The 25602-nt window shown below is 53.3% G+C and overlaps 1 protein-coding gene across 10 annotated transcripts; it reads left to right on the plus strand.

Moving 5' to 3' along the window:
* Positions 1 to 24: 24 nt before the first annotated feature.
* ADGRG5 (adhesion G protein-coupled receptor G5) lies at positions 25 to 21575 on the plus strand. 10 transcript variants are annotated; one of them, XM_032325067.1, is made up of 15 exons: positions 25 to 599; positions 1152 to 1387; positions 2982 to 3112; positions 4614 to 4657; positions 10603 to 10704; positions 10897 to 10975; positions 11608 to 11764; positions 12329 to 12445; positions 12902 to 13015; positions 14759 to 14911; positions 15654 to 15775; positions 16034 to 16302; positions 17287 to 17401; positions 19834 to 20111; positions 20497 to 21575. In XM_032325067.1, the coding sequence occupies exons 5-15, from the start codon at positions 10608 to 10610 to the stop codon at positions 20595 to 20597; spliced, it is 1602 nt and encodes a 533-aa protein (XP_032180958.1). In that variant the 5' UTR covers positions 25 to 599; positions 1152 to 1387; positions 2982 to 3112; positions 4614 to 4657; positions 10603 to 10607; the 3' UTR covers positions 20598 to 21575. The 10 variants fall into 10 exon arrangements, with proteins under 10 accessions (XP_032180958.1, XP_032180955.1, XP_032180957.1 ...); XM_032325065.1 differs by lacking the exon at positions 2982 to 3112 and having other exon boundaries at positions 40 to 91; positions 382 to 599; XM_032325064.1 differs by lacking the exon at positions 2982 to 3112.
* The last annotated feature ends 4027 nt before the right edge of the window (positions 21576 to 25602 follow it).

Below are 25602 nucleotides of genomic sequence, written 5' to 3' on the forward strand. Positions count from 1 at the left end.
GGGTGGGGTGGGGAGAGGAGACGGCGGGGCGGGGGCGGTGGGTCCTGGCTAGCGGCGGCCCTTGTGTGACCCGGGTCCGCGGGATCGCTGGGTGGGGGCACCAGACTGACTCTGGGGCAAGGGGCGCGGGCCGGGACGGAGGGCTCTGCTGGAGAGCGAGCAGGACGCGGCCAGAGGCCCCACCCCCGCTTGGGGCCGAGGGTGGGGGGACGGAAGGCAGGGTCTGGGGGCCCCGCAGGGTTCGACTTTCCCGCCTCAGGTTTCCCGAGCGCCAGCAACGCACTAGGCGCCCTGCAGTAGAAGTGGGCAGCGCCTGTCCTGGGCTCCGCACGTGGGGCGCGCTAACCTAGTGTTCACTTTTGTTACCTGCATTTTTCCTAGGGTCAGCAATGCAGCCGAGCGGCCGCGAAGCAACGAGGCTCTGCCTGTCGCCGGGCCTCAGTTTCCCCTTTGTACCACAAAAGGGTCACCAAAGTAACCTCACGCGCGGGGAGAAACCGTGGTGGTGCACTTGGCCCACCCGGCGGAGATTTTCTCCGAAGTGCCTCTGTGCTTCCTGCTGGCGACAGGGCCGGGCTGGCGGTCCCCCAGCAATTACGGTAAGGCGCTCTGGCGTGTGCACTGCGGCTGTGGGGCTTCCTCTGCCCTTGGGAATAAGGTGTCTGCGGTTTGAGCGGGAAGGGAAGTGGGGTCAGGCGCCTCTCCTCAGGGCATCCTGTACCTGGAAGGCAACTGCGGTGAACTACCCCCCCACCCCCCCGCTTTTCTTAACGTAGTCTCCACACCCATCGTGGGGCTTGAAGTCAGGACCGTGAGGTTAAGAGTCCCGTGGTCCACCGCCTGAGACCGCCAGGCGCCCCTGCGGTGAATCTTTCTAAAAAGGCAACCGAAACTGCACAGAGATAGCGAGGCAGCCAGACTGCATCAGGACTTTGCCTTGAAAAGGAAACTAAAAGTGCTGTAGAAAAATTAGCCTTAAGTCCTGATTAACCCTAATTTAGATTGTGTGCTCAGAGTACTGAATATCTGCCTTTCCCGGGCCCAAGGTACACAGAAACCAAAGACCAGCCTTGCATTTCCCTCTCCCACAACACATACCCCCACCCAAACTGGCCTCCATCAGATGCTGTCAAGAGTTTCTAACCCTGCAGATATGAAGCAACTGAACAGACAAGCGAAACTGCAAATCTTGCAAAAAGTGTGGGGTTTCGTGAAATTGGCATGACGAGGTACAAATGAAGCCGCAGCTGACTACAGAGGAAGAGAACATCACTTAGAGAGAAATGACCGAGTCCTTCCAGAGAGAACTGACTACCAAAGGATTCCAAAGCTGAGGAAGTGCTCAGCGGGTGCTTATGGATCAGACTTACCCAAAGTCCCATGGCTGGTAAGGACAGCAATGGGCCAAGAGCCCCCGGTTCTTTCCCAGAGTTTCTGGAGGCAGCAGAGGGGCTGGAGAAGGTTGAGGAGGCTGAGTTGGCAGTAAACTTCAGTTCCAGTTAGAACATCACAGCTGGGTCCTTTCTTTTAAGAAAGGAAGTAGTCCTAGTTATGTGCCTTGCAGCAGGTGGGGAGATCCCACCCGTCATGGAACCAAGATGGGGACAGACCTGAAGTTTGGCAGTTCATAGGAATTATCTCACTGTTCAGCCGCCCCACCAGCCTACAGTGAGAAAAGTGAGAATCGGAGGTCAAGGGACAGACCTGGAAGAGGCACAAAACCAGAAGGTCTGAGAGCCCCAATCTGACTCAATGTTACTTAACATTATCCCCACTGTTCCTGAACCCACACTCCCAGACTGCCCACTGGTGTCAGCCTCCTGGCAGCCCTCCAAAGGGGTTCCTTCCCCAGCTCAGCCCAGTGGGCTTTTCGACAGAGGACTGTGTTGCTATTTTCCACATTCTAGAAGTTCTTCTGTCTTGTATCTCTGCTGCCACTTTTTGCCATCAACACCTAGCACGTTCCCTGCCCATCATTTCCATGTTGTAAGACGTATGGGTATTTCAGAGTAAGTAGGAAATCAGCATTGGTTGCCATAAATAGAAGAAAATCATAAAAATAAATACCGTGTAACCACACAACACCACTGAGAAACTAGAAACTGGCTCTTTGTTAAATAGGAACATGATTGTACACCTTTCACAAGAACCAAAAGGTAGAGGCCACCCAAGCGTCTGTCAGAGGACAAATGGATAAATGATATTGGTCTATTTGTACATTCAAAAGAATATTATTCAGCCTTAAAAAGGAAGGAAAAGCTGATCAAAAAGGAAGGAAAGGCTGATCCATGTGAGGTGAAATAAGCCAGTCACAGAAGGAGAACTATTAGGTGATCCCACTTCCATAAGGTTTCTAGGGTGATCAAGTTCATAGAGCCGAGTAGAATGGGAATGGTGGCTGCCAGGGGCTGCTGGGAGAGGGTGAAGGGGGAGGGAACTTGCTCCTTAACAGGAACAGAGTTTCCCTTTGGGAGGTGGAAAAGTTCTGGAGAAGGTAGACGGTGGTAACGGCCATGTAATTAAGGCCACTGATCTGTACACTTACAAAAGGGTCAAAATGGTAAATTATATGTATATTTTGCCACAATACAAAAATCATTCAAAATCAGATATCCCATTTTCTGTGTCCAATAAAAGGTTGAAAAATGAAAAAAAAAAAATAAGGACACAGGGCAGGGGAGGAGAGGAGTTAGAGAAAATTTGGCTCTAAACGGAGCCTTCTTTCAGATGCAACCAGGATTGGAAAACACTGAAAACTAAATGAGTTTTTCATGGTGCGACTCAGTTTATGACATGTCCTGTTGGCGGTCCCCCTTCCTGTCCTTCGCTGATCAGCGAAGCAGCCCTACGGGGAGAGACATGTCACTGGGGATGGTGTGGGGGTGGTGGTGGGAGGTGGCCTGCTGCCCTTCTCCCTGCCTGGGGTGCTGACCCAGGGACTGGCATGCTTCTAATGCTCAGGGATCTGGGATGTTTAATAGGGGAGTTGGAGACAGAGCAGCCTTCTCAGGGGAAGCAGGACAGGAGCTGCCCCATGGGCCCCTGAGGGATGGAGAAGAACTGGGGTCCTGCCCAGCACATGTGTGTGTCGCAGCTGGGACAGGGCAGAGAGGTGAGTGTGACTGTGGCAAGCTCATCCAGAACTGGGCGGACACAGAAGTCAGATGGGTCTAGACCATGAAGGCAATAGGGAGCCACTGCTGGCTTTTGAGCTGGGGAGGGTCTTGGCCGTGGTTTCTAGGGTCTGGAGAGCAGGGTGAGGTAACACCAGCACTCCACCAGAGGCCAGGCATAGTGAGGCTGGCACAGATCCCGGGTGGAAAACAGAGGGGCATCAGGGTGAGCAGGGCCTCCTCCTGGGCCCCGAAAGCAGCCGTCTGGGTTCACAAGAAGCATAAGGAGGAAGACTGCTGGTGTTGTAATTCTAGAGGTGGCTAGGAGACCTCAGAAAGAAGGGCTTGGAGGTCATGATCTGGGTCAAGTGCAGAGAAAGGCAAAGGCTTGCTCAAGTCATCCAGCAGGAGTGTAGCCGAGGGGTCAGGTCACAGGTGCATGGATGTCCCTGCTGCTGCGGTGGTGGTGGTGGGCCTGGAGACGTGGGTCTGCGCTCCCCCTAAGTCTTGCTGCCTTCAGAGGCGCAGCTCTCTGCCCACTTCCTATAGATGGCTGAGCTACCCCCTGTGGGTTGTGCTTGGGTGGGGGAAGAGGGAAAGAGACCCTGTTGGGACTTGCCTGCTTTCTCCACTTCGCTGCCTCCCCATCTCACCCTGGGGATAGGAAAGTACCTTCCTGAGTCGGAATTTTCCCAGGGAGTTTGGCTGAGCGAGAGAGAGCACCCTGCCTCCCACCAATTCACACAAACACCTCCCCTTCCCCTTGGGGGTTCTGTGGAGGAAGTAGCTGGAGCAGGACAAGCGGACCAGCCCTCTAGCCACAGTCTGGCCTGGTCTTCCCTGCTCTCTGTTCCCAGCGAGGCCTTTCCACAGCTGTGAAACACAGTGCTGGGGGTTTGGCAGCATCACCTCCCAGAAGCGCTACACTACCCCGTGAGGTGGTACTGTCTCATCTCCATGTTAGAGGGGAAACTGCGGCTCAGAGGGTTTCAGTCACTCGCCCCAAGTCCCCCAGCCAGTAAATGGCAGGCCTGAGGTTTGAGGCCAGGCGGTCAGACCCCACCCTCGCCTGAGGCTGTGGCCTTCTCAGTCCCATTAATTGTCTGTCAGGTCAGGCGGGGATCATTCTCCCTTTTCTGAAGGTGGGGAAACTGAGGGCAAAAAGGCGTAGAGCGGAGGTGGGTCTTGAAACCTTGCCGGGTGCTATGCGGGCCAGCCCTCCCCCGCCTCCCCACAGCCCGAGCGCCTATGCAAGGTTCAGCTACCCCCCGGAAGTGCTGCAGGCACCAGGTAAGGGTGAGAGCAAGAGATGTCCTGCCCAGCTACCAGTTCAGAGGAAGCAAAAGGCTACTGGCGGGGAAAGAAGAAGTGAGGCGTGAGTGTGGTGTGGTGTGGGGGCGCCGGTTGAAGAGAGAAGGGGGGGGCTGAAGACCTGGGCTGAGCGGTGCAGAGAGGCAGCCCCGGCACACACATCCAACTTCCCTTTCTCTCTGAGGACAGGACGGTGACAGCGACGCAGCAGCCGGACAGCAGCGGCCCCACAGGTCAGCTTCACCGGGCAGCTCCATTCCCTGCTCCTGCAGCTCTCTGTCCTCATCTGTAGGTCCCCAGCAGGCACCAGGCTTGTCCCTGCCTTGGTGGGCCCAGGATCGGTGGCATCCTAGGGGCTCCCGGCTGGGGACCTGCCCTTATCCTCTTCATCCTCTGGTGGCAACTCCAGAATCTCTGGGAATGTAGAAATCTGTCGATCTCTCCATCTATCTATTTTTTAAAAGATTTTATTTATTGCTTTGATAGAGCATGAGCAGGGGCGTGGGGAGGGCAGAGGGAGAGGGGGAAGCAGGCTCGCCACTGAGCAGGGAACCCGCCTTGGGACTCCATCCCAGGACCCTGGTATCATGACCTGAGCTGAAGGCAGAGGCTTAACCCACTGAGCCACCCAGGTGGCCCTCTATTTATTTTTTTAAAGAGCAATTTAAATTAAGGAGTGGTTAGGCCCTGGGTTCGAATCCTAACTCCCCACTGTGGCCTAGGGCAAGTTATTAGACTTTTCTGGATTTCAGTTTCCTCATTGGTAAAGTGGGGTGAATCTAGTAACCTGTACCACGGATGACATGGGGGGAGGGTCCACATGTTTCTACCCAGAAATTTCTAGCCCAGAAGTTTCTACTGGTGCCCTTCTTCTCAGAGTGACCTGGACTAGAGCCTGGGGATAGTATGTCTCAGGGAAGTGGCTCTGGTGCTGGCTTGGTCGCAGACTCTGTCTGGGCCTTGCCGTGGCCTCCCTTTCCCTGCCTGTGAAATGGGGATAAGATGCTACTTGTCAGGGATTTCCTGCAGAGACCACGGGTTCAATCATCTCCCAGGCCATGGTGAGGCCAGCGGTGGGAGTTCCAGCCTGTGGCTGGCAGGAGTGGCCGGGTGGGGGGGCGGGCAGTGGGGCCACATGCAGGGGTGTGACTGGCTCAGCAGGCCTGGGGCTGTGGGAGACAGGATAGGCTGCAGGGGGTCGGGGGGGATGCATGGTCAGCCCCAGGGAGGAAGGCGGGGGGTTTCAAGTCTTCTGCTCAGATATATCCTGGGCTGGGCCTTTGGATCAGAGCCCTAAACTTGCAGTGGGGATTGGGAAAATGTCTCTGAGTCTCTTTTCCCGGGAGATAGGTCTCCTTGGCCTCACTTTATGGACAAGACACCCTGAAAAAATGGAGAAATGGACTTATTGCCCAATGTCATGGCCCAGGCACCGACTACTGGAACTGATTATCAAATTTGCATCTTCTAAAGCCTGTGGCCTGCGCTCTGCATGTTTCCCCATCTCTTTGTTGGCCTTGACAGAGTCTTACTCATTTGTAGAGCAACTCAGACACCCAGCCGTCTTGGAGAGGCTGCAGTGCACAGCGTGGGGAGGGCAGCTGACTTGGAGTCTACAGCGCTGGATTTGAGTTCCAGCCTGACCACTGGCCTGCTGTAACCCCAGGCTAACTCTTAGCAGTTTCCAGTTTTCCCACGATCTTCTGGAACCATCTTGGACGTCAAGTAAGGGAGTTCTGTTTCCCAGAAAGCCCCAGATAAGGAGCTGCAGGGTAGATGGTGAGAGGGGTGAGGGTGTGGGGTGACCAGGCACAGTGGCCACTTTGAAGGGCTGGGGAGAGCGGTGCTGAAGTCTCAAGTGGAAGTGAGGACTGTGGTTCGCCCCTGGGAAAGGAGTAGAAACCACAGCCATCTGGGGTACTTGGAGGAGGTCTCATTTCTTCTTTGGCCTTGATTTCTCCAGCTAGTCTTGGGTTTAGGCCACCCTATTCCCTCTGTAGACACAGAGCAGGATGGCCAAGGGCCTGGGGTCCAAGCCTTCCAGTCCAGACCCTGGAGGTCAAATCCACATTGTGGTCTGGGCCTCCGTTTCCCCATTCACACAGTGACGGAGGGGACTAGATGACCCAAGATCCTGTCTGCACTATGGGCCCTCAGTCTTCTCATCTGAAACGTCTCAAATTGTTTCCTTCAGTGCTTCCTTTGTCTCCTCAGATCTTTCCTTCCTCTCTTCTCTGAGGTTCTGAGAATTGCCCAAGATAACACAGCCGAGTAGCTGACCAAGTGGTCAAATGATTAAGAACCCAGTGTTCTATGCCTCCAACCAAAGTCTCTATTCTTTCTCCCTCTCTTTTTCAAAGATTTATTTATTTGAGGCGGGGGATGTGTGAGGTAGGGGCAGAGAGAAAGGAAGAGAGGTATTCTCAAGCAGACTCCCCACTGAGCACATAGCCCAACCAGGGCTCAATCTCACAGCCCTGAGATCATGACCTGAGCAGAAACCAAGAGTCAGATGATTAACTGACCAGACCACCAAGGAGCCCTTGAGTCTCTTTTCAAATAAACACATATATTAATAAATAATATTAAGATAAATGGATGGGAGCACCCAGAAAAAAGTATCGCATCCCTATTTCATACTGTACTCCAGGATTGATGCAAATGAACTAAGGGTTCCCATGTGAACAATGAAACCTCGCAAGTCCTACCAGAAACTTAGGAGAATTCCTTTGTACCTGGAGTAAGGCAGGTTGGCCTTTCTAGCTTTGACTCAAAATCCAGAAGCCAAAAGAGAAAAATACTGGTAATTCTGGTTACACAAAAATTATACACATGAAAAAAGACTTATACACGGCAGAAGAACTATATGTAATGTACAAAGACAAATGATAAGCCAGGAAACATATTTGCAATTCACATAATAGACCATGAGCTAATTTCCCTACTATGTAAAGAGTTTCGAGAAGATGGTAAGGAAGCTTTGAACATAAAACAAAAATGGGTGGATGGTGAACTTGGACTTGGGAGAAATGTTGTCAGAACAGCTGCACTGTTGGAAGGAACCAAAGACTGGAACCCACACAGTCTGCTGTTCTGAGGGCATCTGCTGAATAAGTTAGCGCTTTTCCCTCCAACGTCAGACTGTGCAGTTGGAAAAGAAAAAGTGGAAACTCTAGGTACTGTTATGGAAAGCTCTCCAAGATGTATTTCCAAGCCAAAAAAGTTTTCGTGTAAGACGAGGAGAATCTTATATCCTTATATTTATTTGAGACTTGGGAAGATTTAGCAAACACTAGCAGCAGTAGTTACCTGGGGGAGACTACCTGGGAAGGGAGTGGTTGGGTGACACAGGAGACAGAGATCATTTGCATTTACACCTTTGTGGATTTACTTATTGTTTGGATTTGAAAGATGTAAATTTCTAAACTCTCTGAAGAGCAGGGGCGTCTGCGTGGCTCAGTCAGTCAAGCGTCTGATTCTTGATCCCCAGCTCAGGTCTCGATCTCAGGTTCGTGAGTTCAAGCCTCACGTTGGGCTCCATGCTGGGTGGGGAGCCTCCTTAAAAACCCAACAACTCTCTTAAGAGTAAATAAAAATTGAGAAACGTAATGTAATGTAACTGTAATGTATGGGGTAACATTGGGAAATCGGGGCATCCAAAACAAGAGTCTGAACCTCACCACACACAAGTGACCCTGCAGCTTTCAGAGCTTGGGTCTATAAAAAAATGTGACTTTTACAAGGATCGGATTACATTGCTTTGCAAGGTTTTTTTTTTTTTTTCATAAATAATAGGCCACCATTATTTTTCCATAATGATAGTCATTTGGAACATAAAAAATTCTAAGCATTAAAGACTTGGTTTTTTGTTGTGAGGGTAATACATGTTTGTCGTAGAAAATTTGAACTGTACCGGAAAACCTAAAAAAGAAGGGAATCCTCCTCCTCATAACATTATTAACATTTTGGTGACCAATCTTTTAGATACGCTCCTAGGCCTAAACATGTATATTACCATAAATTTCCATACATGTAATTCCATTGTGTGTGTTATGTTCTACTGGCCCTTTCTAGGCAGTGAATGGTATACTGTGCTCCTCTTTTATGTCCTTAATGACATCATGATTTTTGATAGTGAAATGACATTCCATTGTACTGAACTTTGAATTTTTTACTTTGGCAAACAACAATCAGTTCACAGGAGGTTGCAAAAAAAAAAAAAGTACAGAAAGATTTTGTATACACTTCACCCAATTCTTTACAGTCTCCTCCTCCTCCTTTTATTTGTTGTTTATTTGTTCCATCCTGGAACCTTCTTTTCTCCTGCCACCTTCTGGATAGGATAGACCCTGGTCCTGCTGTCCCACCAACACCTGGGGGCAGTAGCTTCTTGCATTTTCTGTGAAGTAGTCTCACCTCTTCTCTGGTGGGATTTCCTGTACCCTATGTTGTCTTTCATGATTTACTCCCTTGTTCTCTTGGAGCGTATCCTCCAGCAGCTTTCTGAGAGAGGGTGTGTGCTTTAAAATACCTAGTGATCCTTGGTTGACCATTCATCTTTGAGAGTGCAGCACTAACACTTAACTGCTTGTTGGAGCTGTTGACTGGGAAAATTTCACTCTAAGTCTAGTCCTGGGCATTTCATTGAGGAGCACCAAAACATCTGTAACGATAGGATATTTTTCTTGGAATGGCCAGTTCTTTAGAGAAGAATTTTCTTCTGCCTTAGAGCATCGCCACCTGGCTGTTGCAGGCTTCTGGAAGCTGAGTGGAGGAGGAGGTGGGAAGGAACATGGCTTAATTTTTCTATACATGAATGGCATCCCATCCTTCCCCTTAGATTGTCTATCATGCACTGTCTCCAGGGAATGAACTTTATGTTGGGGTGGCGTTGAGGGTGGTAGGGTTGTGACAGTGGTCCTGGACACCCCAGGTAGAGGAGGAAATCTGGGACCCCAGCTGGTCACTTTATAGACTCACAGTTGGGCCACCTGGTTGGCTCGGTTGGTTAAACATCGGCTCTTCATTTCAGTTCAAGTCATGATCTCAGGGTTGTGAGATCGAGTCCCGTGTTGGACTCTGCTGAGTGTGGAGATTGCTTGGATTCTCTCTCTCCCTCTCCCTCTGCCCCTCTGCCCCCTCCCACCCCAGGCTCACACATGTGCTCTCTCTCTCAAAAAAAACAAAAAAAAACAACAAAAAAAAACCTCACAAGCTTTTATATCTCATTTTTTTTTTTTTTGTTTTACCCCTCATCCCTGTTTCTAGAGGTTCTTGATGCCTCTAGTTCTCCAGGATTGTGAGGCTTCTCCCTGTCCCCTTCCCACTCACCCCCTCACCCTACACCTCTCCCCACAGCAGGCACTCAGGGTGACATCTGCTTTGGCATCTCCAGAGTTTTGCTAACCTTTCCCACCTGCTGTCGTCTTCTTTCTCTTTGTTCTGTCTTTGCAGCTCTCTGCCCATTTTATTCACTCACTCTCGGTTTAGTGGAGTTTCAGGGCATTTGACATAAATTTGCTATATTTAAGCCGAAATGTCTTAGTTTATTTTAAAACCACAAAAGGGGTGCCTGGGTGGCTCAGTCGGTTAGGCATCTGCCTTTGGCTCAGGTCATGATCCGGGGGTCCTGGAAAGAGCCCTGCACTGGCTCCCTGTTCAGCAGGGAGCCTGCTTCTCCACCTGCCACTTCTCCTGCTTGTGCTCTCTCTCTCTCGCTCACTCTTAGATAAATAAAATCTTAAAAAAGAAATTTAAAACTACAGAAAACAAAAGCTTGGAGGGACAGACCTTTGTCCAAAGTCACATGTGGATCAATGACAGAGGTGGACAGGATTACATGTTGCTTCCAAGTGGCTTTTCCTGGATGAAATCAGGGCCCCAGAGGAGCCCCCAGAGAGGCCATTTTTGGGGACAGGGAGTGACTCAGGCAACGCTGTTGCTGACAGCCATTTCTGAATAAATGGTCAGGGGTTCTGGAGTCATAAAGACCTGACTCAGGGAACCTCATGCAGAGCAAGACCACTTCCTCCCTGAACCTCAGTTTTCCCATCTGTGAAATGTAAGAGTAACGAGGATCAATTAAGATGCTAGATGTCCTGCACTTGGGACATGCCAGACACCTAGAAGTGAGAGGTCACTCTCTTACCACGGTGACAGTGACGTGCATCTTTTCTAGGGCGGATGACGGTTCTCAGAAGAGACCAGCTACGAGGCATGGATTGCCGGGGGGCCTTTTTCCTCTGCCTGTGCTTCATGACTTCTCAGAGTGAGACAATGGGTAAGAGGGTGATGCTGAACTGGGGGGCCATCCTAGCCCGGGCCCCTGGCTGTGACATGAAAGGGGGAATCCCTTGAGCCAAGGGAGCTTGAAAGGGGACACCGCAGCCGCCTTGGACAGCAGCAAGACAGAGGCTGTGTGGAAGGCCCAGGGACAAAGGCTGAAATAAGAGGTCTGACTTGCTCCCTGCAGACACATCCCAAGAACCCCTGCGATGCATGAGGAAACTGGAGACCGTATCCCGATACCGCAGACCGGCTCCTTTTCCTGAGTGAGTCAGGAGATCCCCTCGTCCACCTAGAGTCAGCTGTGCCTCCTACCCTTAGCTCTCACCTTGAGTCAGTGGTTCAGGTCTGTCCAGTGTGGACCGTTAATCCATTTATTCAACATGCATTTATTGAGTACCTACTGTGTGCCTGGCACTAGGTTCTGGAGAGGCAGGATAAGCATGCCCTGCCCTCATCAAGTCTGCTCTCCGGCTGGGGCCTTTAGCTACGGAGGCCATGAAACCTGGTGCAGAATCCCGTCTCTGCATTTGTCCGGGAAGGAGGGACAAGACTCAGGTTGGGCTTTCTCTGGGGTCCGCGATCTTAATGGGCACGCAGCTGTGGGTGAGGGAATAGGGCTGGTGAGTGGCCGGGGAAGCCCAGGGACTATCGGGCCTTTCACTCAGCCACTAGAGAAGAGTCAGAAAAGGCTTCCGTAAGGAGGTGTCAGCAAAGCTGGACCAGATGGAGAGGTAATCAGGAGACATGGATGAGTGGGGTGGAGAGGTAAGCGTGTGCCAGGGACACGCCATGTGCTGAGGTCTGGGGATGGGAGAGGCCCCGCCCTTCTAGGCTGCCAGGGGCCCCTCCAGCCCCCAAGTCCACCGTGGACCCAGGTCAGCTCTCTGGCCCTCAGCATCATCCGGGACCTGGAGAACAGCCTGTTGAACGCCAGCTTCAGGGGCAACAACCTGACCTTGCAGACACGCTCTATCCAGTCACTGATCTTCAAGCTGGGCTGCGGCTTCGCAGGCCTCTCACTGAACAGCACCACCATGGAGGAGTACTCCCAGGTCAGAGGTCGTGGTGGGGGGCTGGGATGGGGGGCAGGCAGGGCTTAAGGTCCTGACTCCCCTCCTCCACCCAAAGTAATCCTGTCTGCCCGCCTGGCTGTGAGTTGCCTCCCCTGTAAAATGGGGCTGATGTCCCTCATGCCAGTGATGGAAAAGGGGGTACACTATGGCCCTGCAAGGGTGGCATTGTCTTCCTGCTTTTGCAGGTCTATGGAGGGAGGCAGCTGTGGGAGAGGCCAGGGAATCCAGGGTCCTCGGAAGACCCTGTTGTGATTCCTACTGAATGCCTGGGCACTGAAGGCAGAGGAGCTCCAGCCCCAGGGGCCGCAGCCGGGTGGGGTCATTTAAGGTGGGGCGGCCTGGAGGGAGGGCCTGGGACCTCAGCACGTTTGGGAGGAGGGGCAGCCTGCGTACCAGAAGAGAGCTCTGCAGGTGGAGGCTCAGAGAAATGAAATGCCTGGGGTCAGGCCCGGAAGGCGTCACAAGGAGTGGGGAGCAGTGAGTGTTGGGCCAGCTCCAGAGGCCATGCACCCCAGGCTGAGCCTGTCTGCGCCCCCTCCATAGGCTGGGGTCTCCCACGCCATGTACTTCCCTGCGGAGCTGACCAAAGACGCCTGCAGGGCCCGCCCCAGGGAGCTGCGTCTCATCTGCATCTACTTCTCCACAGCCTACTTTTTCCAGGTCTGTGCCTTGGCGGGCCAAGCAGGGTGGGTGAGGGCCCCTTCCTGGGGGCACTGTGAACGTTCACACCATCGACTGGCCTCGTGGCAGGGACTGGCCCTGGGTGGGACCAGCCCATCGTGGTCCCCAGGCATTGCCCTTTCTGGGCCTCAGTAAGAGGAGAATGGTGGGCAGGCCCACTTATAGGAAGCCTATGTGTGAGCCTGTCCTAGGGGAGATAGACAAAGATGCCTTTTTAACCTTGGCTTTGAAAGTGAGTGAGGATAGTGGTGAGTTAGGATGGAGGCTGAATGCTCTCAACACAGGGGAGAGAGGTGTGGGTGGGGAGAGGACAGCTTTCTGGGTGGAGGGGACGGGGCTCCTCCGGGGGAAGGGGCTGGCGAAGGGGGGGTTCTGAGCCCTCAGCGGGGGTCTCCCTGCATCCCCTGCAGTCAGCCCTTCTTGCTGTCGTTCCAGAATGCCAACTCACTTGTGCTCAATAACTACGTCTTGGGGGCCCAGCTGGGTCAGGGACACGTGAGCAACCTCAACGAGCCTATCAGCATCAGCTTCCAGCACAACCAGAGTCTGGTACTTTTGGGGGGGGGTGGCCCCATTTTCACCTCTCCCCTTCCCCCTTGTGGCTCTCCTGTTGAATTTTGGCTTGACCAAACCCAAATCTGTGGCAGCATTTTGGAAACAAATGATTTCAAATCTACCACAGTTTTAAAATTCCCGTCAAAAGAATCAGAGAGAAGTTTTTAGTTACTGCAGTAGGCAGGATTTTTTTTTTTTTTCTTTCTAAGTAGGCACCATACCCAGCATGGAGCCCAGTGCCAGGGCTTGGGCTCAGGACCCTGAGATCAAGACCAGGAAATGAGATCAAGAGTTGGAAACTTAACAAAATGAGACATACAGATGCCCCCTAGGCAGGACTCTGAGTTGCAAGTGATAGAAAACCAAGTGAAGCCAGCTTAAGCACAAAAGGGAATTGATTGACTCACATGAATAAAATATCCAGAACTCTCAAGCTTCAGGCATGGTTGGATCCAGGGGCTTATATAATGCCATCCTGACTTAGCCTCTTTCCATTTCTCAGCAATGGTTTCCTGCCTTGGCTCTCTACTCTGGCAAGATGGCAGCTTAAGTGCTAGACCTCTGTCCCCTCTTCCCAGTAGGCTCTTCCTCATCAGTGCAAACCAGGGTCCCAGAACGGAGTTCTAAAGGTCCAGCTGGGCCATGTGTCCATCTCTGAACCAGGTCAATGGAATGTGGGATTGGCCAGGCCCAGGTCACATGGCTCAGGGACTGGGCTGGATTCATGTAACCTGCCATAGGAGGAGGCGTGGGTTCTCCAGAGAAATGCAGAAGCTGATCCTGGAGGAAGGGAGAAGGGCTGCCGGGCGGGCATAAGCTCTGAGGCCTCTACTCTTCTCTCTGATTCTTCTGGCCCTGGCATCCCTTAAAAGCCCAGGCCCTGCCCTGCCCAGTGTTCTGCCCTGACTTCCTATCAGCCTCTTTGGGACTGTGCTGCACTCCCAATTTCTCCATCATACTCCCCCCCCTCCTTTTTTTAAAGTTTTTTTTTTTTTTTAATGTTTAAAGATTTTATTTATTTGACAGACAGAGATCACAAGCAGGCAGAGAGGCAGGCAGAGAGAGAGAGAGGAGGAAGCAGGCTCCCCGCCGAGCAGAGAGCCCGATGCGGGGCTCGATCCCAGGACCCTGAGATCATGACCTGAGCCGAAGGCAGAGGCCTTAACCCGCTGAGCCACCCAGGTGCCCCCATACTTCCTTTTCTTTGCTCTGAGGATTTGCCCCTGCAAAGGTTCATTCCTCAGTGGTTTTCCATGGCACTGCCTGTGTCATTTTCTCCCCTCTCCACCCATATGACTTGGCCTCCAGGTTGCCTGTGAGTGAGTCTCTCCCCAACACTGGGCTTGGGGCTGCACCATCATTGTTCTCCCTGGGGAGGATGGGAAAGGGGACAGCTGATTACAGAACACCTACTGTCCAGCCAGAGCTGGACTCTCAAGATTCCTCACTGCCTGTAATTTAATACCATCCTTGGGACTTGGGTATAGATGATCCCATTTTGCTGATGAATAAACTGAGGTTTAGAGAAGCTCAACAACTTGCCCAAGTTACTCTGAGAGTCAGAGTAGAGGTGAGGCTGCAGTCTGGTTCTGTCTGATGCCAAAGCCCAGCCAGTGCCTGGTAAAATGTTGACTAGGGTGCAGTTGAATCAACTTTGGCCCCTACAATTTCCAGACTCTGGCCCACAGCCATCCCCCACATCCCTTGGATGCACCCAACTCCAGCCTCTTCTCTTAGGAAGGCTACATGGTGACCTGTGTCTTCTGGAAGGAAGGAGCCAGTAAACATTACTGGGGGGTCTGGAGCCCTGAGGGCTGTCGCACAGAGCAGCTCTCACCTTCCAGGGTACTCTGCCGCTGCAATCACCTCAGCTATTTTGCTGTTCTCATGGTATGTGTGCCTCCAGTCCAGCTGAGGGGAGTCAAAACAATAAAGGGCCCCATGTCTAAGCAAAAGGAACAAGGCAGAGGTTGGTGTAGGGGACAAAATCCAACTCAAATGGGCTTAAGGAGGTAAAAGAGAAACTTATGAACTCATGTTGCTGAAGAAGCTATGTTAGGCTTCAGGCACAGCTTGATCCAGATGCTCAATATCACCAAGACAGGGCTCTATCTTCCTCCCAGCTGTGCTTGCTTTGTGCTGGCCTAGCCTTCGGACAGGGTTTCCCCACAGGATAATAATATGGCTGCTAGCACACCCGGGCTCATGTCCTACTAGCTGTTAGGCCAGTAGAATGAGAGCTTTCTCTTATCCAATTCTGCCAACTAGTCTTGGGATTGGGTCCCACTGCGTTGGAGTGTGTTCCACTCCCATCCCTCAACCAGTCACTGGGCAGGAGGAGGGAGGGCTCTGATAAATCAGGCCTAGTACACCTGTCCACACATAGTAGGAACGGCCATGTGCACAGATTGTGGGGGAGGGGAGGTTCTCATAGAAAAAGGGGAGATGGGAGTTGAGGGAGGGCAAAAGCCACTGTGTCTGCCAGGGCTTTTTTTTTTTTTTTTAAAGCCAGGACCACAGTGAGGTTTGTGGTGCGACAGGGGAGTTTGGAGCTAAGGTCTTAGCAGGTCCCTGTCACTGTTGGGAGGGCATTTCCATGCTTCTGTCCCCCATCTCCCCTTCCTTCCTGCAGCAGCTGTCCCAAGCCCCGATCCCCAGAGAGCTGCTGGTGCCTCTCATGTACATCTCCCTGGTGGGCTGCAGCATCTCCATCGTGTCCTCACTTCTCACTATCCTGCTGCACTTCCAAGCCAGGTACTCCCCTGCCCCCGGGCCGGGCCTGCCCACCTGCTGCTGCTCAGCACCCCTCCTTCTTGTCTAACTGATTGCCCAGAGCAGGGTGCGCTCCTCCAGGGCATGGAGTTTGGGAGGCAGGAGACCAGCCTTGCTGTGTGGCTGCTGTTCAGTCCCTGTCGCCCACCCCCAACCTCAGTCATGTGTCCCTGAGCCCCGGGGGGTGGCACTGCCTGGGTGATGTCCCCAGACCATGGAAGGTCATGCTTCCACGTGCAGGAAGCAGGGCGACTCCATGACACGCATACACATGAACCTGCACGCCTCCGTGCTGCTCCTGAATGTCGCCTTCCTGCTGAGCCCTCTGCCAGCCACGCCCCCTGTGCCTGGGTCAGCGTGCACAGCAGTGGCTGCCATCCTGCACTTCGCACTGCTCAGCTGCCTCACCTGGACGGCCATCGAAGGCTTCAATCTCTACCTGCTCCTTGGGCGCGTCTACAACATCTATATCCGCCGATACTTGCTCAAGCTCTGTGCAGTGGGCTGGGGTAAGCAGAACCTCCCTCCGATCTTGCTCCCTGAGGCTTCTGGCTGGACAGTGGACAGGGTGTCTACCCCACTCCTGCCCTTCTCTTCTCCTCTTCCTCATTATAGTTACTGCATCCTGAGCACGGCTCATCCCTGTCAACATTCGCCACTACTTTCTGCTCTACTGTTCTTATCATCCATTCTACTTCCAACATCTCCATGATGGTCACCTCCAACATCTTCATCACCTCCACCTCCAACACCTTCATCCCCTCCACCTCCAATATCACCTCCAACACCTCCATCATCATCAAGTCCAACACCTCCATCACCATCACCTCCAACACCTCTGTCCCCTCTACCTCCACCACCTCCATCATCACCACCAACACCTCCATCATCACCTCTGACTCCTCCATCACCATCACCTCCAACACCTCCATCAGCATCGCTCCAACACCATCATCTACCAACAACATCTACCAACATCACTACCACCTCCGATACTTCCATCACCTCCGCCATCATCTCCACCATGTCTACCTCCAACACTGCCACCAATGCCATGAATATGTCTACCCCTGACTCTACCACGACCTTCACCTCCACCTCCGTCATCACCACCATGCTCATCCTCGTCTTCAACGCTATCTCTGACACCACCATCACTGGCACCGCTAACCCCATCCTAGCTCCTCTTTACTCTCTCGGTTTCCTCTTGAGTTCCGCCAGCCCTCTGTCCTGTTAGCTCCATCTCCCCACCACCACTGCCACTCTCATCCCACCCTGGAGCCCTCACTGACACTATCTTGGAGCGCAGCCTCCTCTAAGACCTACAGGCTAAGTGTCCTGAAGCTGGACTATATGGCAGGGCCTGGGGGCTCAGAAGAGACCTTCCCCTCCCTGCTTGCTCAGTGGAATTCTGTTTTAGCAGCCCCAGGGACTCATGACCAGCCCCTCTCAGGGTCACCTGACAGGTGCTGAGCCTCTGTCTTACCTCTCAGGGGTCCCAGCCCTGCTGGTCCTGCTCCTTGTTGTTGAGAGCTCAGCATACGGACCCTGCACAATTCCAGTCTCCAGCAGCCAGGAAAATGGCACGGGCTTCCAGAACATGTCCATGTGAGTGCCCTGAGGGGTGGCAGGATCCCTAGCTCTGGCAGAAGGGCCCGGAGGCTCTGAACAGGGTGTCCTATAGGCAGGGCACTGGCTGGGGGCGGCGAGGAGGGGGCCATGTCTCAGAGAGGGATAGTTTCCAGGCTTTGCCATAGCCCTTCTGCTGGATCCCAAGGTCTCCTGCAGAGGCAGTCTCTTGCTCTAGGCTGGCAACCTCTAGGGAGACCGGCATGAGCTCTGGTGCCTGCTCATGGGCTTCCACGCCCAGGGCAGCAGGACCCCTGGCTCCTGGCCGAGTGCGGCGATCGGCCGAGCTCCCCTTCCTGCTCTCCGACCCTGCTCCAGGAGGTCAGCCCACTCCTGACTCTGCTCGCTCTTCCCACCGCCTTGCTGTGCTCCTTCGGGCTCCTGTGGCCCTGATCTGCTCCTGCATAGTGCTGCCAGCCCTGAGACTGTCCTCAGCAGGGAGAGCACCGCGGGGGCTGGGACCCCCCCCCCCCCAGGGACAGGGTTCAGCATGTATGTGCGTGTGCATGTGTGTATGTGTATCAGGTGACCTGGGCAGTCTGCGGGACAGATTCTGCTGCCTCTTCCTGTGCCCTAAGAATGAAGGTTCTCACAGCCAACATAGGGAGAGTAGCTGAACGAATCCCTATAGACCTATCTCCTGTTTAAACCGTGCAGCAAGGAGTAGGTCCTACTGTCAGTCTGTTTACAGTTAGGGAAACTGAGGCATGGGCTGCTGAAGAACCCCACCCAAGGAAACCCAGGTGGTTCCTGGCAGAGCTGGGACTTGGCCACAGGCAGGCTGGTTCCAGAGGCCTCCCCTCCCATTACCCCTCTCAGTCTCCTGGAAGCGAGGTGGGCTGGGGTTCATTCTTCTCACTGTGGGGGTGGGGCTCCTTTCTTAGAGGTGTGACTTAGGGATCCTTCACCATGTAGGTTTTTGTTTTTTTTTTAAAGATTTTATTTATTTGACAGAGAAAGAGAGATCACAAGTAGGCAGAGAGGTAGGCAGAGAGGGGGGGAAGCAGTCTCCCTGATGCTCAGAGAAACCGATGTGGGGCTTGATCCCCAAACCCCAGATCATGACCTGAGCTGAAGGCAGAGGCTTAACCCACTGAGCCACCCAGGCAGTCCACACAATGTAGTTTTTTAACATGTGCTGGGGACCGGAGGACTGGGCGGGGGCAGGAAGCACAGTGTTGCTGGGCTGTCACAGAGTATCCCACTTCAAGAACCCCCTCTCCGAGGCTCCCTCCCTTCTCCCTCTCCCTCTCCCCTGGGGTTCCGTGACTTTTATTCTCCTGCATTTATAAAACCCTTACCAAGTCTATTTGTGTTCCTGAACACAGAACAGCAATAACCAAACCTTTGGAAGGAACTCCAGTGCCCTCCGACATGTGAATAAGGTTAATAAGTTGCTACATAGCCAGCCCTGTGGGAGAGTTAGGTGGCAGTGAAAAGGAATGATCCATGAGCCCCTTGCATAAATCTCCCAAATAACGACCAAGGCCCCTTGTGGCTGTGGCAGCAGGTGCCCACGGCGGGGGCCTGAGCAGGGGGCTGGGACAGGGGCACAGGCCCTGGGCGTGGAGCGTGGGGCTTCAAGTCCCACCTTTGCCTCTGAGCAAGCCCGAGCCTCAGTTTCCCCCTCTGCGGGGCAGGGACGACTATGGACCTGCCTCATACGGTCCTCACGTGGAGCGGATGGGCTCACTCACGGAAAGCGTATGACATGGTGTGTGACTGGGTGAAAGGCACCGCCTGTCTCGCCAATGTCTTGGGGACACAAAGGGCATGAAGGCCTCAGGGAGGGTCTGGGAGCGGGGCTGGGGCCACGGCCAGGCCCCTGCTCTCCCTCGGCCCTTGGTGGCCTCATCCTGCTTCTCACTCCATGTGCCGCAGCTGTTCACTGCTCGGGAGCCCCATCTAGCTGAGAGGGGGCGGTTCCTGGGTCAGGGCGCCCTTTGCACAGAGATGGTGCTGAGATGATGTTGACCTTGTGGGTGGGTGGAGAAGCCTCCAGGAAGAGGGCCCCGGGCCAGGGATCCGGTAGAGTTTTGGACAAGAGGGCAGCTGGGCTGGCCATGGAAAGGGAGAGAGGTTAGATGCAGAAGTGAGGAGAGGAAGAGTTTTCAGGTGAATAAAGGCACAAGAGGGCCCCGTGTGGCTGGAAAGGAGAGCATGGAGGGCTTCAGGCCGGGGGCCGAGGTGACAGGGGGGCCCTAACGTGATGGCTTGGCTGGAAAGCCGGGCCCCGAACTTCACCCGTGTGGTCACACAAGAAGCAACAGGTCTGGCCTGGGGGACAGGACCAAGTTCAAGAGCCCATCCAGAGGCCCAGAGACCAGGATCTCTGTACCCACGCCCCTCCCGCCCCCAGCCTGGGGCGCCACACCGACCCTGGCACTTCCCCCTCCCTTGCTCCCTTGCAGGTGCTGGGTGCAGAACCGCTGGGTGCACAGTATCCTGGTCATGGGCTACGGTGGCCTCACGTCTCTCTTCAACCTGGTGGTGCTGGTCTGGGCACTGCGGGTGCTGCAGCGGCTGCGGGCCCGGAACGGGGTGCTGAACCCGCGGGCCTGCCGGGACAGCGTCACCGTGCTGGGCCTCACCGTGCTGCTGGGCACTACCTGGGCCTTGGCTTTCTTCTCCTTTGACGTCTTCCTGCTGCCCCAGCTCTTCCTCTTTACCACGTTCAACTCGCTGTACGGTAGGGCCCGCGGGAGGCGTGCAGGAAGCCCCGGGGGTGGTGCTCGGCCGGTCAGATGTTGACTGCTCAAAGCTTCAGGTCAAGGGGGCAAGCCAGGGGCTGAAATTGAGCTCCCCCTTCCCTGCCAAGCTGGTTTGGGGCTCCTTCAGTCCATAGAAAGGGGCATTTCCTCCTAATTTGCACAGAGGCACCCTCTGGCTTGCTGACAATTGGTCGGCCAGCTTCTGTGCTCTGCCCCTTCTGGTTTCCAACAGGGAGGGACTCTGAGATTTTCTCCTGGGCTTTAGGGAAGCCCAGCTCACCCCCACTGAGGAGGTCCCTGGATTCTAGGTGAGGCCCCGCGTCTCTCCTTCTAGTCTCCCGCTGACCCGCTTTTCCCTGGCAGGTTTCTTCCTCTTCCTGTGGTTCTGCTCCCAGAGGCGCCACTCCGAGGCAGAGATGGAGACAGAGATGGAGAGGTTCAGCTCCTCCCAGACGATGCTGTAGTCGGCCTCCTTGCCCAGAAGCCCTCGTCTCTCTGGCCGCCTGCAGCCCGAGGCTCTGGGCTCCCCTGGGGAAGGTGGAAGGCCAGCTGCTGGACACCAGGGGCCCCTGTGGCCTCCAGGGAGGCTTTTCTACCTCCGTGGCTTCCCCAGGCCCAGAGTGCAGTGTGCTGCTTTGCCTCCCCTGGCTTCCTGGGGATGGGAAGGCAGAGCCTCTTTCCTTGACTCCTGAGGAAGGTGGCCCGTGGCCAGGTGGCCCTCTGATAATTGGGTAGGTTTGAATTGCCCCTGGTAGACGTGACCGTATGGAGTCTAAAACCAAGCTTAGGCTGCAATTGTGGAGAATCAGCATTGCCCTTGACCTCTGTCCGAGCAAGAGGGAGAGGGCTCCTAAAGCCAGCTCCATTCCTGGGCTGCACACCGGGGGGAGCTGTTGGCCTGTGCACAGTAGCCATTGGCTCACCGAATCCTATCTGGAAATACTGCCGCCTGTCTGGGGACATGACACACCAGATGGAGGGGTCCGGCTTCTGGGACTGCTCCTGCTGAGTGACCGAAGAAAGGATTCTTGCACTGTTTGCACACCCATTTCTCTTTTCCCAACGCAGCTGTTCTCTCTGGGTCTTGGGGTCTTGGGCATCCATGGCGCTAGAGCAGGTGGGCTGGGGGAGACACTCAGAGCCCCGCTGCAGGCCATCGGACAGGTAATAACGACTGTGGATGGCATGGTGAGGGTCCTGGAGCCAGATAGCCTTTTCTCCTGGGGGAGGGGTGGGGATCCTCTGCTCTCTGTTTAGTTCTGGATGCCCATAGCCCTTGGCCAGCTGGTGAGTGCTGTAGGCTCTGGAACCCAACTGCCTGGGTTCAAATGGCCTTACCATTTGCTAGCTGTGTGACAGACCACTTAAGCTCTCTGTGCCTTAGATTTAAATCTGTAGAGTAGGGGCAGTTGTGGTGCTGATTTTGAAGATGAAAAAAAGAATCCATATAAAGAGGCTTAGCAAGTAGGAAATGCTCAATAAATCATTATTATTGTTACCATTAGTATTTTTGCTATTATTATTAACAGAATTGACTGAGAGGGCAAGCTATCTAAACTCTAGGCCTGACAAACCCAGCTTCTCACTGGGCACAACCTGCTTTCCCTCAGCTCTGTGACTTCCTCTTCCAATTTCCCTAGAGTGGCCTTTGCTCTGACTCCAGACAGTGTCCCCCCACCTTTATCAGGATGATGAGGGTCCCCATCCAAGCCCCCCTGCCATGATGGAGCCCCGTCCTGAGTGGTACCGGGCCCCTTGGTCCTTGGGGTGGGCTCCCACGCTAAGGAGGGGGCAGAGGGATCATGGGAAGTCCCAGGCCCTCTCTGGACCAGCTCCAGGAAGTGGTGACACAGCTCGGCCTTGCCTGTGACTTGGCCCACCCCACTGGTTCAGGCCCAGCCTCTTACACACTTCCAAGCCCAGGGTCACCTGAGGGAGGCTATGGCCACAGTAACAAGGGGATGGTTCTGGTGGTTCCAGGAGATAGGGCCAGGCTTGCAGCTCTGAGCACCATGAGGGGCTAGGCTCTGGGCAGGGGTCACTTCTCAGAAATGCCCCACTGGGTATAGGCGGGCAGGGGTGGGGGAGACCTGCTGGGCCTCCCTGCCCTCTCCTGACTCCCAGTAGGGTCCTGGCCTGCTCCAGACTGGCCACTGGGCATTAGGTCTAGCTCTCAGGGGGCTTCCAGACCAGTGGGAAGATGGAATGGGTAGGAGGACAAATGGACAGCAGAGGGGTCACGTACTAGAAGTTTCTGTGTTGTTCAGTTGCTGCTGTAGCAGACGGCATAGTGTGTGTATGTGATGAGGTGGGGTCTGAAAGCCGGGCTGCCAGTTAAAATACAGAATGCTAACTTTGGGAGAAAGATACTAAAGCAGTAAAAAGTTATTCGTTGTGTATCTGAAATTCAAATTTAGCTGGGCATCCTATACTTGTCTATCTCCTCCCCCTTTAAAAAAAAAGATTTTACTTATTTATTTTAGAGAGACAGTGAGAGCTTGCACATGTATGAGCAGGGGCAGGGGGGAGAGGGGGTAGAAGCAGACTCCCTGCTGAGAAGGGAGCTTGAGGGGGGCAGTGGAGAGGGGAGGCCTCAATCCCAGGACCCCAGGATCATGACCTGAGCTCAAGGCAGACGCTTAGCTTACTGAGCCACCTGGGCACCCCTTTTCTAACCCTTTCTTTTGTTGTCTGGCAACTCTTTATTTTTTAAACAACCAAACGAGCCAGCAAGATGCCTCGACAACGCTATTGTCAAGGACCATTGGCATGGGAGTCTGGGGTGTGTACCTTTTACCCTTCAGATGAACCCCATGAGTGCTGACTGGGGACCCCCCTCTGTCCACCAAACAAGCCCCCATATTCAGGATGACTCAGCGCCGGGCTCCTCCCCCTGGGCTCCCTTTTCCAGCCATCTCCGAACGACTGGCGGAACGTGAGCCGACTTCCCAGCAACCACAACAGAGGCTGAAAGGCTGGAAAGATCTCTGGAAAGTAGTAAGGGCAAGTGAATGTCAACTCAGAATGGGGCCCAGCAAAAGTGCCTTTCAAGAACCAAAACAGAAAGAAAAGAAAAAGAAAACCACACTTATTTTTACAATCACCGATAACCAGAAGTGAGGGAGCCACCAAAGACACTTCCCAAGGATGTGTTTCGAGAAGGAAAAGAATTCCAGAAGGTCAGCCCGAGAGGCCAGAAGGGATGGGGAACCTAGAGAATGGTAAATGTAGGTAACACCTACATTTGAAAATCATCTGTATAAAAGAATAATGACTTATTTCTGATGCTGAGGAAAAACAGGTCTGAAATGTCGGACAGCAATAGTATATACGTGTGGGAGAGCAAGACTTACGTGTTCTAAACATTCCTCCCTTGCACTTGGGGAGTGGGTACATATATTGTTGAACATCAGACATTGTTAATTAAATGTGAGTGGTCAAAGTTAAAAGACAACAAGTAAAAAAAAAACCCCTGGAATATATACATTTCATTTCAGTAGAGAGGAAAAGGTAGGACAGGAAAACACATAAAAAGCTTTTTAAAAGGTTAAGGAAGGAGGGGCGCCTGGGTGGCTCAGTGGATTAAGCCTCTGCCTCCAGCTCAGGTCATGATCTCAGGGTCCTGGGATGGAGCCCCGCATCAGGCTCTCTGCTCAGCGGGGAGCCTGCTTCCTCCTCTCTCTCTGCCTGCCTCTCTGCCTACTTGTGATTGATCTCTCTCTCTCTCTCTGTCAAATAAATAAATAAAATCTTTTTTAAAAAAAAGGTTAAGGAAGGAGAAAAAAGAAATAGAACAGGACTAGGGGCGCTTGGCTGGCTTGATAGAGTATGTGACTCTTGATTTCAGGGTTGTGAGTTCAAGCCCGGCATTGGGGGTGGAGCCTACTTAAAAAACAAACAAAGAGGGGTTCCTTGATTGCACAGTCGCTTAAGGGTCTGACTCTCAGTTTCGGCTCAGGTCATGATCTCAGGGGTTGGGAGATCGAGCCCCACGTTGGACTCCAAGCTCAGCAGGGAGACTTCTTGAAGATTTTCTCCCTCTGCCCCTCCCTGCACTTGTTCTCTCTCTCTCAAATAAATAAATAAATAAATAAAATTTTAAACAAACAAATAGCAGTGCTAACAGCAAAGGATAAACAGCTCAGGAGAAAAATGGGCAAAAACCATTCATGAACCAGAATTTCATAAATGATAAAACCACTATGGTCACAAAACATGGCAAGATACTTACACTCTCTGGGGAGCAGGGACCTGGAAACGAGGACCACAGTGAGATGTTCCTTTCTCCCCCATATGATTGGCAAATGTCTGACGTCGGATGCTATTAAATGTTGTCGAGGAGATAAGCCAACATGAGTTCTCTGAACTGCTGGCAGGAGTGCGAATTGGCTCCAGCGGCGTGGAGAGACAGTCTGTCCTTTATTTCTCGGTGAAGATAGAGTCTGGCACACTTGTGTTCTAGTCATCCTGCCCCCAGGATTCTAAGAGGAAGCCTTCGCGCAGGTGCACCTAGAGACCCGTGCGACCTGATCCCTCCCATCAGCCCCCAAAGTAACACCTAGAACCATCCCCATTTTATAGGTGAGACTTCACTTTCTCACCTTCTTGGGATGGTTCTAGGTGTTACTTCTGGGCCTGACAGGAGGGATCGGGGAGAGAAGGCTGTCCCGGCCTACTGCCTGCATGATTAGCAATGCTCGTGGGCTGTTATTTTGTCACGTGTCCACGGACATCCTCGGCAGCTCTCTCCAGGCCATCTCTAACAGGACTTGGGCAGCGGAAGGCCCTCCAGAGTGTGAGTGAACGCCTGGTCTGGCACCAAGCGCACCGCAGGCTCTGAGGACCGTGTCTAAGAACATTTTGATGGGAGCCTCAGCCTAGGAGCCAGGAGGTCAGGGTCCAGGGTGAGAGTAAAAGTGGGCTCCCCAGGGACTGGTCCCTGCCAGTGTGGCCAAGACCTGCTCCTGGGGTGGTCATTCTCATGGTGACCACCAGGGGTCAGGGTTGGCCCGGTCTGACTTTCTGCCTAGTTGCAGCACCCCAGGGTGGCCTGCAGAGGGCACAGGGACCCCCCCCCCACCCGGCCTTCCTGCCGGCAGCAAGGTGGGGGTGTTGCCAAAAAGAATGCATTTGAAGCCCTGACTTCCTTGGCTTTCTATCTCTGTTAAAGAAGAGAATTGGTAAGTCTGTCTATCCATCTGTGGGTCTGTCTACTGTTCTTTCACCCACCCATCCTTTGTCCCTTTGTCCACTCATCTGTTCATTCATCCATTTTCCTTTATCTTCCATTTGTTCATCTACCCGTTTATCTGCCCCTTCATCCAGCCACCCACCCATCCTTCGTCCGTTTATCTGTCTGTCCACCTGTCCATCCTAGTGTCTGCCCATCTGTCTGTCCTGCTTTTATTCATCCATTTGCCCATCCATCCATCCATCCATCCAACCAGCATCTATCTGTCCATCTACCCT

The sequence above is a fragment of the Mustela erminea genome, chromosome 19, assembly GCF_009829155.1.
Source record: "Mustela erminea isolate mMusErm1 chromosome 19, mMusErm1.Pri, whole genome shotgun sequence".
Classification (NCBI taxonomy): domain Eukaryota; kingdom Metazoa; phylum Chordata; class Mammalia; order Carnivora; family Mustelidae; genus Mustela; species Mustela erminea.

Bases quoted from the DNA above. Each gene is read 5' to 3' on its own strand.
- ADGRG5 (XM_032325062.1), top strand. From the start codon at position 4,362: ATGCAAGGTTCAGCTACCCCCCGGAAGTGCTGCAGGCACCAG. The intron at 4,658-10,602 runs GTCAGCTTCACC...CATCTTTTCTAG, and splicing joins GGACAGCAGCGGCCCCACAG to GGCGGATGACGGTTCTCAGA. The intron at 20,112-20,496 runs GTAGGGCCCGCG...TTTCCCTGGCAG, and splicing joins CACGTTCAACTCGCTGTACG to GTTTCTTCCTCTTCCTGTGG.